We start from the raw sequence: 12135 nt of genomic DNA on the forward strand, positions 1-12135 counted from the left end.
TCACCTCTTGATTATATATAGGTCAAGTTCTTTTAAAATAATAATAATAATAATAGTAGTAACTTTTCACTTTTTTCATACTGTTTTTTTTTTGTTTATTCCTATATAGCATATTTTATTTTATTTCTTTTTAAGATAAGATTATTTGTAATTGAATTTTTAATCTCTCTCGCTCTCGTTCTCCATTGTCAAAGCATAGTTAAGGCTACTCTTCTTCTTCTTTGTCTTATTAGATGATTTTTTACTATGAACAAGGAAAAACACCTTTGCAATTCATCAATAGTAAGTTCATCAATATCTTTGAATTCTTCAATAAACGAGTGCTTGAGGCTGCACTCGTTTCATCCTAAGTGGATCCTTGATACTTTTTCATAAAATCCCATATTTCCTACTAAGAAGTGTCATTACAAAGAATTGTTTTTAAGATTAAGCAGTCAATTCTTTGCCTTAAGATATCTTTCGATCTTTGTTCTTCTAACTTTGCTTTTTTCTATATCGATCAACATCACCCCTGATGCTAGTTAGTTCAGGTACTCCATATTCTATGATCTACTACTACTTTGACTTTAATAGAAAGAAAAACTAAGGCTTTAATCTACTTTCAACGTTACTTCTATAGATCTTTGGCCTTTTGGATTTATGAATATCTAAATCTCTAGTTTTTTAAAGTTCTTTAACTTTTTAGATCTCTAGATTTATAGTTTTTTAAGGATTTTTAACCTTTTGGTTCTCTTGATCTAGTCTTCTGAGGATCCCCGGCCTTTTAACCCTCTAGATATTTACTCTTCTTGCTTTGATACCAAATTATTAATTGGAAAGAAGAAAAGTTTGGAGGAAACACATAAATTTATTTCACTAATCTCTTTAAATAGGCTTACAAAAATAAGTTTAAAAAAAATCAACCTACATCTAAAAGATAAAATAAAACAGTTTAGATATCTAACCCATCTATTTTATAACTACTAAAATAATGATAAATTTGATCATTATTTATAAAATCTATTAGCTTATCCCAACAGAGAGGGGCATGAGGTAATAAACTTAAACAACCTACTCTAAGTTAGTGCTTGACTTAAGTGGAGGGCATGGGGTTGGGGTTTGGTCACTCTGAACTGGTGGTGTGAAGCAACTGACACAAGCTGCCATTCTCAACTTGAGGTCCATCAACTACTTTAAATAAGAACAATCAATGAGCTTTATATCCAAGCAAATGATGAAGAGGATTCTAGTCAAAACTGTCACAGCATTCTGAAGAAAGAAAAAGAAAAGAATAACTTTGGCAGGAAAAAGGAGAAAGTTCAGAATCAAACTACATTCACACTTCAGCAGTTCATGTCATGGTGAGCACTAAAGCTTACTAATTATTACAACCCATGTCTAATAAAAGTGCATACAAAAGCAACAAAGTCTTCCTTAATACTAAATCATGAATGAGAGAGAGAGAGAGAGAGAGAGAGAGAGAGAGAGAAAGAGAGCAGTTGGACCTAACCATGGTGGTGCTGAAGGGGCCAAAAAAAAAGATCCCCCATTGGGTCCTCAAGGGGCGGGATGGGAACTCCAAAGCCTGTGGAGTTCATGTCAAGTCATGGACAAGTAGCGTAGAACATAGTGCCAAAAACAAACACTGGCACACTCCTTTGGACCTGTCCTCCTGCATGGGGCTAAAACCTCAGAGCCAAGCCTCATGAGTGTCTACTGATTACTGACAGGACAGGAAGGTTAGCGAGGTCATCTTATCCCTGCCCGGATAAGCTGAGTGGTTGATGTCACCATTGTTAGGTAAAGATGGTAGAAGGGATTAGGTTTTGTTGGGGTTGGGGAGGGGTCACAGAAGAGCTTGTCTACATCCTACGGTTTTTCCCAAATGGTGTTGTCATCTGAAGGTACAAGTCTTGGTGTCAGCTCAAGCTCTCCATGGCTGAGGTTTTCCTGGGCTTTCATCCTTAGCTGCAAGCCCTCCTTGGACTCTGGTGTTAGTCGAATGCAAAGCTGGGTAATGGTGTCAGTTATCCCCACCTTGGGGGGAGCTGCTTTGAGCCCTTCCTAGGGCAGAAAGCAAGCTGAGAATTCTAAAGGAGCCCACCACATCATGTACTGGACTTGGAGCAGTCCTTTGGGAAACCAAACCCTAAGGAATGACCGCATGCGTGGTTCTTAAACGAATGATGGAAACAACTGGGAGAAAGAAGAGGAGAATGAAACCATGGTTTTAAGCCAAGGGTTGCTCAGGCGCAGTGGTGGTAGCCGGCCGGAGATGGCAGGGCTGGAGCTGTGAGAGCCACAGTCATGCCTGTTTTAAGGGAAAACACACTGTTACCAGAAAAAATAAAAAAGGCAAGGTTAGATTCAACATTAATGACTTGATAAATATAATCACAGCATAAGCTATTCTGTAACATCTAATATTGTCAGCATTAATATGCATGGTGATATATAATCAATTAATTCCAAATATGAATCGTTCTAACTGATATGATGGTACCTGGTTGTGCAGGAGGACTGGGTGGAATGGACAATGGCCCTCCGAGATGCTGCATGAACCCCGTCAATCCCGTCGTCGTCGAGGCCACTGCTGAATAATGGAGAATCGGAGGATATGGAATGCTGTAGCCGTGTCCGACTGTAGCGCCGCCGCCGCCGCCCTGCCCGAACTGGAAGTATGGGTAGAAGGCAGTGGTTCCTGTCACCGTTCCTGCCGCTGAACCATGAACTGGATATTGCGCAGTTGCACCTCCAAAGACATTGTAATAACTCTGGCCATTACAATGCAAGGGATCAGTAAGCAATTCTTGCACCTACGCATTCAGTTGTATCAGCAACATTCAACTATAGAATATATTAATAACTTAAAAATAGAATAACAAAAGAGGAGAATGAAATCCAGATGCAAATAAAACAAAATAAGTGGAGATTCTAACTCTATTTAGAGCTAAGCTAAAACATAAAGAGTAGTTTGCAGATCTTATCTAAACGTAATCCCAACCTTTTCTTATCTAACTAAAGGAACACCATACCGGCATTATCACTAACAAGATAGTTCAGAGCTTCAAAGTTTGTTCCCAAAATATGTTTATGCTTCCTAAAGGATACTTGTGATCAGAAGTCCTCGGAGAACATGCTAGTCAAATGACACAGTTTCATATCTGAAAATGCTCAAAGAAAAATCACAAGATAACAAAATTATCATTAAGTTATGAATAATTTGTCATCGTCGAATAAAACAATTGAAGCCTGAGGAATGTATTTAAGCAAACAAAAGGCAATATGATTTAGAGAATGCTATTCACACAATAATTCAGGTGAAGGATGATAAGCTTGGCTCTTGTTTCACTGACAAATGTAACCAGCACTTAGCAGTGGATCTATTGGATCAGGCTCCACATCTTTATTTTTCGGTGGTGCTGCAGGTTTTATTTGGACTGGCAGATGTTGCAGATTTACAGGTTGTTTGAGGATAGAGGGGGCCCAGACCATGTGCTTCTGCTACTTAAGTGGATGACAAAAGAGCAAGAACATGTATGTTACAGGTTTCTTATGACAGACCTGGGACCAGGTCATGTGCACTAGTACAAGGTGACCTAATATCTCTGGGGAAGGACAACAATTAAACTCCAATACAGGTGATCAATTGCTAGTAGATAAAATGAAATGGAAGATGGAACATCTCATTAATGGTTGGTTGGGAGTTGGGACACATAGTTACAGTCTCTACATCAGTTCATGGGTGGGAAAGATATTAACAACATTAAAGAACAAAATTAATCCTTAGACATGCATGGCTTCAGATGTGATTAAAATTAGATCTCCTGTTACTGTCAAGAATGTAGGACTCCTAGGGTTCTTCATTAAATAGGCCATATCAACTACTCTATGGTGATGATCACCATGTTTCTTCAGAAGTTGTTTGTCATCTTTGCAAATGGATTAGTCCTTTGATAGTGCTGATCAACTAATGTTTCACAAGCATTTCCCCTTAAAAGTTCCCTTTTCATGCTTTGAGTATACCATATCAAAGATAAATTTATTTAGGTTTCATTTTGAAGCTTCCTCTCACAGCATAATGCTTCTTGCAGAAACTTTGAGATTCCAAAACCAAGACATTCTAGATCATGGCAGATGTAGTCACATGAAACAAAACCTAATCATCATTCTTGGAGTCTACAGTAGAAATTTCTCTAGTAACAGAATTATCTTATTTCATGAACTACAGTAGTCATATGACACTGTTGTTGGTTATGTTGGAAAAATAAGAAGAATTAGTTGTACAACATTTTATTCCTAAATCAGTATGCTTGCATCACTATTTTTGTGTGTATGCTTATACTCCAGTCTATGGGAAAACACTGCACATCTTTATGACTTCATAGTATGCAACACAGCAAAGAGGCTTACATTTTATGTGATATATACCTTCTACTAGTACATTTGTCAACATTAGCTAGGTTTTAACCTTTAGTTTCAAACAGTAAAAAGACAGTATAGTGCTTGATAGAGTTAGTTAGATGAAAGATATTTAGTATCTATTAATTGCATCAAAGGAAGGAAGATAAAAAATAGTAATAATTATTGATAGAGAAGAAGAAAAAAATTAGCTTCTTAATTAGCACCCATGCAAGTAGCAAGCAATGGAAAAGCGAAAGAGAAGTAGAACAAACCATCGGGTAGCTGTATTCAGAGGAGTATGGAGAGTACCTGAAATTTTTGGCAAGACAAAAAGAAGAGAGAAAAACAAAATTAGAAGTTTCTCTGAAACCAGAAAAGATTTGAAATATGTGCATGAAATATGAGTGATCTATGTGCTGCATTTCCCAGGATGACCAAGCGAGGATATGCATGCAGCCATGTAACGATCTTAAGGGCAGAAAAAATAACAATAGTATAGTTGTTTTTTATGCAGAAGTTAAGTTAGTCATTCCTGCATGATCTCGCTCACACAAGCAAATACCAGAGAGAGAACTGGAAGAGGGATGGAGTTGGTAGTGTAAAGAGGATGATGAAAGAAAAGCACTCAAAGCCCATGTTGGACAACTGTGCACATTCATGTGGCAGCTTTAGTCTTTAATGTGGACATACTAAAGATCAGAGATTATGTATCATATTGCACCACGCATCAGCAGCCATGGGCCATGAGGGTTGCTGCAGCATTCAAGGGGCAAGTTGTGTCTGTGTATGTGCAGTGCATGTGCCTCTTGGTAACATGATGCAATCTCTCAACTTAAAAGCTTACCCATAGAGACCATATGGGGCACCTTGCTGGACGGCATAATGAGGGAAGGAGGCAGGAGAAGCAAAAGCTGCAGCCATCCCACCTTGGTATCCTGTATGAAAAGATTTGACCATCCTTAGACTTCTGTTTCCTCCTGAGAGAACAGCAACGCAAAACAATCAATGCCAACAATCTCTAAAACTTATCCTTTCTCATAGGCGTGGGTACTGAAGATCGGTAAAAGAATACAATAGGCTCGTTTGCAGAAAGAAATACTTGCATACTGCTTGTTATATACAATATGAAGCAATTCCCAGGATAACTAACATCTTGTACCATTCCCTCTATAAAATATTCTTTTGAGACAACTGTTTCCTACAGCTATTTTGCAGGTCTGTACTTGCTCTACCTTAGGCACTAAATAATTAGGTCATGTTAAACATCTGTGCACATCTTCTGTAACAGTAGTGCTCTCCATGACCTAAACTAATTAATCTGTATGTAAGCTGTTGATGGCTTAATCTGATGAATGATGCTAAAGGAAAACAACTATGTGATGTGATGTGATGAAACAGCTGAAACACTGGGACTTTGGCCATGATCATGCATGCATTCACCAATAAACTTGGTGTGCTCGAGTGATATGAGATGATGGTGGTGATAACCGTACCATGTGGGGGTGTTGTAGGCGTGGATCGGTGAGCACCAAGCGAAGCAAGATTGCAGTTAGCCCTCCTCCCATCGATCACCGGCGAAGGATCGACACAGGCTCTCATCGCAGCCGCCGGCTCACGGAAGGTCACCTGGAAATAAGAATCATAAAGGATTATAAGAATACAAGAAAGGAAGGGATCAACAACGCATGAAATCATATGCACGGTCGGCCGACACGAGAGGAAGGAGGGAAGGAAGCAAGGAAGGAAGGAAGGAGAAGAAAACTCACAAACCCATATCCTTTGGATCTTCCGGTGCTCTTGTCAGTGATCACGACGGCCTCCAGGATCTCCCCAAACTGCTCGAAGTAGTTCCTCATTGTGTCACTTTGGGTCTCCCAAGCCAGGCCTCCAACAAAGATCTTGGTGTAAGTGGTGTCTCCAAACTGACCTGCTACGTTTGGAGTCATCCTGCCTCGCCCTCCCAAAGCTTACAGGTGAACTGGGGATGAAGGGAGGAGGGCGGCGGTAGGGGTGCAGCAGGGAGGAGGGAGGGAAGGAAAGCTAGAGATGCAGCAGGGAAAGGAAGACCTACAGGCAAAGAGACATAGAAAACAGCATAACGTGTACCCTTCCTCACGACTCATATTAAATATTGCCACCATCCGCCTCCTTCAAACCAGGTTGATGCAATCTGATAAGATCGATGAAAGAAAGCTTTAGGTGACTGATTTGACCATCATACCCTTACACAATGCATAAACTACCACAAAACCGTCGGCCATGACGGTAGCTTGTCCTTGTCGTGACAGTGGCAAAAACGGAACGGGGAGTGTACAAGTTGGACCAGAAATGTTCGTCCAAATCTGTGACACACAGAATCGATGAAAGATTTAAGGGAAACCCAATCTATGTGCTTCTAACCCTTCTTGCTGCCACATGACTGGAATTGACTCTGTCAGAAATACCCAATTGCATCAAAATCCAGTCATGATAAATAAAATAAATATATATTCTTTTTTTCGAAACATTAATTCCCATCAAAATCCACATCACAATGCCTACATAGATTTACCAACGTAATAATAAAGGGATAAAGAATGAGGCATGAAGCCAATTGTTCTTCAAGATAAGTAAGCTAGAGAAACTATAACCAAATCCCATCATTTAGTCATCTTTGTTGTGGCAGTGAGCCACTTACTTCCATGAGTGGTGGATTCCTTGTTTGCTAAGCTTCTAGGTTGGAATTAAAGATTCCTTTATTAGACACTAAAGGAATTAAACTTCAATCTTATATGGGAAAGGAAGACATCATTAATCCTCATCTCTCTTTGCTAGTCAGAATTTCAAATTTTATATCAAGTTCTTCATGTTCCTGCTGCACACAGGAGAAGAACACCATGCACATAAATGATGAGACATGACCTTAAAATAGCGTACCATGTTTTGAGATTTTTCTTTTCATACTTCTAATTGCTTATATAATTTATTTATTTTTACTCAAATCTGACCTAATTTGCTTTACTTTTCCTATTTTTGTTTAAATCAAGCTCATAATTCACATGCAGGGGAAGCCCAACATGGCTAGCTTAGAGCTATCAACAGGTAGTTTTCTTTCTCTAATATGAATATAAATAGCTTCTGGTTGTATCCTTCTGATTTCATCTTTGGATTTAGTGACAACTAAATAATTTACCAGAACATTATCCACCCTAGCAAGAGCAACACAGTCTGCATATGAAGCTAATTAGTCAACACCCTAACTAGGATCACAATATAATAGGAGTATAAATAGATTGTGCAAAAGGTATTTTCATAAGCAACCAATACAAAAAGGTTGTCTAAGATAGTTCTATTGAAGTTTTTTCTTAAAAAAAAAAAGAAGCTACAAACCATTCATTTCCTCGAAAAAAAAATCAAGATATGTATTAGCATGAATAACAAAACCCTAGGGAATAATCAAAATTGACGAAAGTATATATCTCAACCCAAGAAACGACGATATAAGTAATTATGTTATATTGAATTTATTATTCTATATATATATATATATATATATATATATATATATATATATATATATATATATATATATATATATATATATATATATATATATATATATATATATATATATATATATATATATGTGTGTGTATGGCTTAATAAAATAAGGAAATCAGGAGACTAACACAAATAAATATGGCTAATATCAAAGAAATACAGCTTACAGAGGAATCCAGGTCGGTAGAACCCTTTTGAACAAGTTGCAGGTTGAGCATGATCCTGCATCCACATCAAAGGTTGCTTGGGAGGGGTTAAGGCCTCTTATGCATTATTATAATATTCAGCAGAAAGAATAATCAAACCCTTTGTCATAGTTATCGGAGATCAAATAAATACTTTTTTTGTCTTAGGATGAACGTTATGATAAAATATGTAATAAATAAAAATCATAAGATGTCAACAAGATTAGCAGGTAAAGATCTTAACTACCGATAGCAAATTTTCAGAATCAAGACTCACTTTCATCGTTCACCCTATGCCCCTAAAAACTTAGAAGGCTTAAAGAAAGAAAAGGATTGTCGATTCATCTCTTCAAATTTCATCATCATTGAGATAATTCTTTCACCTTCTCTGTTATTTCAGTTCTTTCACTCTAGATCTGAAATAACATAGTAAAATTCTATTATATGGCTTACAATATCTTGCATATATTCTTCTTCCTCCGTGTGTGTGTATATATATACACACACACTAGACGAGGAGGTAGTGCAATACACGTGATTCAACGAATGGCACCCACGGCTCCGGGCGAGCATCAGCAGTCATGCATCGTGTGTCGGCTTCCACACCCGCCGTCGTGCTATTAGGTAAGCAGTCAGTGTGATAAGGCTGTGCTCGCGCTCCTGCTCGAGTATCTACAGTCAAAAGGTTCACAGGTCTCTCTCTCTCTCTCTCTCTGTCTTTGTGTGTTGGCAACGTAGCAAAGAGAGATTTGACCGAAAGGTGTATACTTTCAATGACCAAAGCCTACCTTCTTTCGATTATAGCTTGTGTGATCCTCACCATGTGCATCAAGTTGGCCTCATTTAAATACACTCAAAACTTCCTATATGTATTCATCATCCCGAATGGTAATAAACAATCGATGGGTATCTTATCGATAGCATAGTTGGAATCCAATCTGCTACTATCTAAGACTGGTAATAAACAAGACACATACTTATCTTAACCTGTCTATTTTCTTATCCTTATCTACCCCAAATCCTATGAACAATCCAATCTTACTAGAAATCCCCTAAACGATAAGGATCTCTTCCTTCATTAATTGAGGTCAAGAAAGGGTTTTCTGGGAAAGATCTGATTACCTGGTGGCAGCTGTCTCCAACTTGAGCCTTCATCGACCAGGGAAAAGAAAATAAAGCGAGGCCAGAAGGAATGCTGCAGGATTCCATTCGCAAGCTGGGGGACCATCAGCTTGCACGCATCTGATGGGCACCACTAAATCCTTTTCATGATGAGCTTGTGCTAAGTTGATTCAAAGGAAAGGGAAATACCGATGCTTCTCCAGGGCAAGCCATCAGATGGCGTGGTCAGCACACCTGCATCACCAATGCGCATGTGAACATTCTCGTAAATATATGCATTAATAGCAATGGTATGTCCAAAGTTGGCAGATTACATCTAAATAGATATATTAGAGCAATGCATTTTGTCATGCAAAGAGATACAGATAAAATGAGATCAAAGAGGCAAGGTCAACTGCATAAATTTGCAGCTTATCCGAACACTGGAGCGGCAGACATGGAGGGCCATGAGTCAGCTTAAAGTTTCAGCTACTGTTTTGTATCCAAACCTAACCATACCACCAGTCCACATTGTGCAACAACCGAGAGAAAACTGATGCTTCCATTGTCTGTAGCACCAGAAAGAGCTGCTTTCTGATGGAAAATGAAGAAAGAGAAACACAAACAAGTGGCACAAGGACGCAACGCACCAGAGGGCACTACACAACAATTATATGGGACAAGATGCCCATATAACGACCTACGGTATCTGTCATATCAGATATAGGATATGAAGACTATGAACAATGACTTCTGGTAACACATTAATGATGTTGGAAATTCTAATGCAAGGGGATAACATATTTGGATGATTCAGGAGCCTGCTTGGTGTCAGAATTATAACATCTAGAAGTAATAGTCACTTGCAGAATAAGCAAAAACCCAATGCTATAGGGAAAACAGCATTGTCTACTGGAGGAAACAAAAATAACATCAAGCTGATACGGAATGCTGACCTCCAAATATGATGTGCAGCCCGTGCTTGAATCATCTGAGATAATTGCCAGACAACAATTTATATACAAGTATTTACCAAGTGAGAAACATAAAAGTGGATAAGTCTTCTTCATATATTTCATCTAACTTTTACCACAACACCAACAAAAAAAAGAAAAATGGATTTGCTTTCATCATCATTGTGACCAATGAATATTAACTACGGAAGATATGTCAAGAGAATAAAGCTGAACTATTCCATAATATTTAAAATTGTGTGGATAACAGAAAACATATTATCACAACCCGGGTCTGATAGGCTAACTGACCTATCAACCTCATTTGACTTAAACCACTAGTCAAATGCTTAGGCTGAAGTTGACAATAATATATTCATCAGTCCTTATAAATCAATGTTAGACTTGCCCATTTTTTATTTGGAATTAATCGAGATGTTACATATGTCAGGTTCAACAATTCTGCAAAACGGATGACCATTGTTTCAAGTGTTTATGCATATTTGCATATATTGAGTGTATGTTCACGGAGCTCAATCATGTCAAAAATTAGAGCGACACTCCAACATCATATAGGAAGGGACTACTTGAATAGAATAACTATACTATGAAATCCGATCGTGAATCCACATAAATAGAAAGTGTGGCATCAAGAGGTCATTTGGGTTTGTATGCAGAAACTCACAGGTAATTGACCAAGACAGATAATGAATAATTTAGCTTGTGATAGCTGCTGGCATTCAAGGAAAACACCTAGATAAAGAACAATCAAATCCGAATAGACATTGATTTTGAGTCTACGTCATGAATATTGCTAACATCACTTGGAGTAAAAATCTTCAAAGTGCTCTACCATCCTATTGTCAGTGAATTCCTTCTGAATAAAGTGGGATATTAGTATAATAAAGTTAGTAAAACATAACCATCATCAAGGAGATGGATAAAATAACAGAGTAAAGCGGGAACCCTTAGATACCTTTTTGCAAAAAGTTATGATTCATAGAGAAGATATTTCAAATAAGAATGGGTAGCAAATCTTAAATAGTTAGGACTAGGCTCAACAGACTATAATACTCAGTTCTGCTTTTTCTATGGACAGATGGTATAAAGAAAACTTCACAAGTATTTTCCTTTTCATATAGTTGACTGACATAAAGAATCAGAAAAGAACTTATGGAAAGAGCAAAGTTCCTGTTTTTTTCATTAATATAGCAGAACCACCAAATCCAATCCATTTCTGTTGGATGAGAAGTAAGTAGGAGCAGTGAGTACAAAATTCATTAACCAAACCACTAATACTTATAAACGGTAAGGTTATCCAACTGTAAAGACTTCTTTACATATCTTAAGTTTGTTTCATTCCCCTTTCTGATTATTATAGCAGCAGAGAAACAACACTATTGATCCTACCAATGGCACAAAATAAAATATTTGACTGAAGTTTATTCTTTACAAATTGCACAAGAAGAAAAGGTAAACAAAGTTTTTCAGAAGGTAATATAATCAAACAATATATCTTATCTCCAATCCACAGCCAACAAGAATGGAAGATAATTTATTCAAGATGGATAATGACATCATTTAAGTATATTTCGAAGAAAAGGAATTCTTTTGTAAGATAGTTGTCATAAGCACTGGCCCCATGGTAAAATCCATGGCATCTAGGAGCTGCTAGGGATAGCACAGAAAAAATATTCCTAAATTAGGTATAGATTAGACAATAAATGAAATATAATTTCAATTTTAGCCACAAAATGTGCAGCCCTCTATCTTCTTTTACCTTTCTTCTCATCTCGACCCTACCTTCTCTTCAATCATCTATCGTCTTTAAGGCTGCAAGTTAAACAAATATCTTCAATTCTTCATCACCATTGCATTATTTAGCCCACCTTTCCAGGTGATGCCTTTTGCCATACTTTGTCCAACACCTTTTCCCACGTTGCATCTATCATGGCATCAAACTTAAAATATGT

The 12135-nt window shown here is 37.7% G+C and overlaps 1 protein-coding gene across 5 annotated transcripts; it reads right to left on the reverse strand.

Annotated features, from left to right (window-relative positions):
* Window positions 1–1295: 1295 nt before the first annotated feature.
* Window positions 1296–6529, reverse strand: LOC135646152 (uncharacterized). Of its 5 annotated transcripts, none has more exons than XM_065165362.1 (6): window positions 6150–6529; window positions 5877–6009; window positions 5228–5318; window positions 4656–4692; window positions 2483–2795; window positions 1296–2290 (listed from the first exon to the last, which is right to left on the reverse strand). In XM_065165362.1, the coding sequence occupies exons 1-6, from the start codon at window positions 6327–6329 to the stop codon at window positions 2226–2228; spliced, it is 819 nt and encodes a 272-aa protein (XP_065021434.1). In that variant the 5' UTR covers window positions 6330–6529; the 3' UTR covers window positions 1296–2225. The 5 variants fall into 5 exon arrangements, with proteins under 5 accessions (XP_065021434.1, XP_065021431.1, XP_065021432.1 ...); XM_065165359.1 differs by having other exon boundaries at window positions 5228–5360; window positions 6150–6525; XM_065165360.1 differs by having other exon boundaries at window positions 1296–2310; window positions 5228–5360; window positions 6150–6525.
* Window positions 6530–12135: the final 5606 nt, after the last annotated feature.

The sequence above is a fragment of the Musa acuminata genome, chromosome BXJ3-8, assembly GCF_036884655.1.
Source record: "Musa acuminata AAA Group cultivar baxijiao chromosome BXJ3-8, Cavendish_Baxijiao_AAA, whole genome shotgun sequence".
In the NCBI taxonomy this organism is placed as follows: Eukaryota; Viridiplantae; Streptophyta; class Magnoliopsida; order Zingiberales; family Musaceae; genus Musa; species Musa acuminata.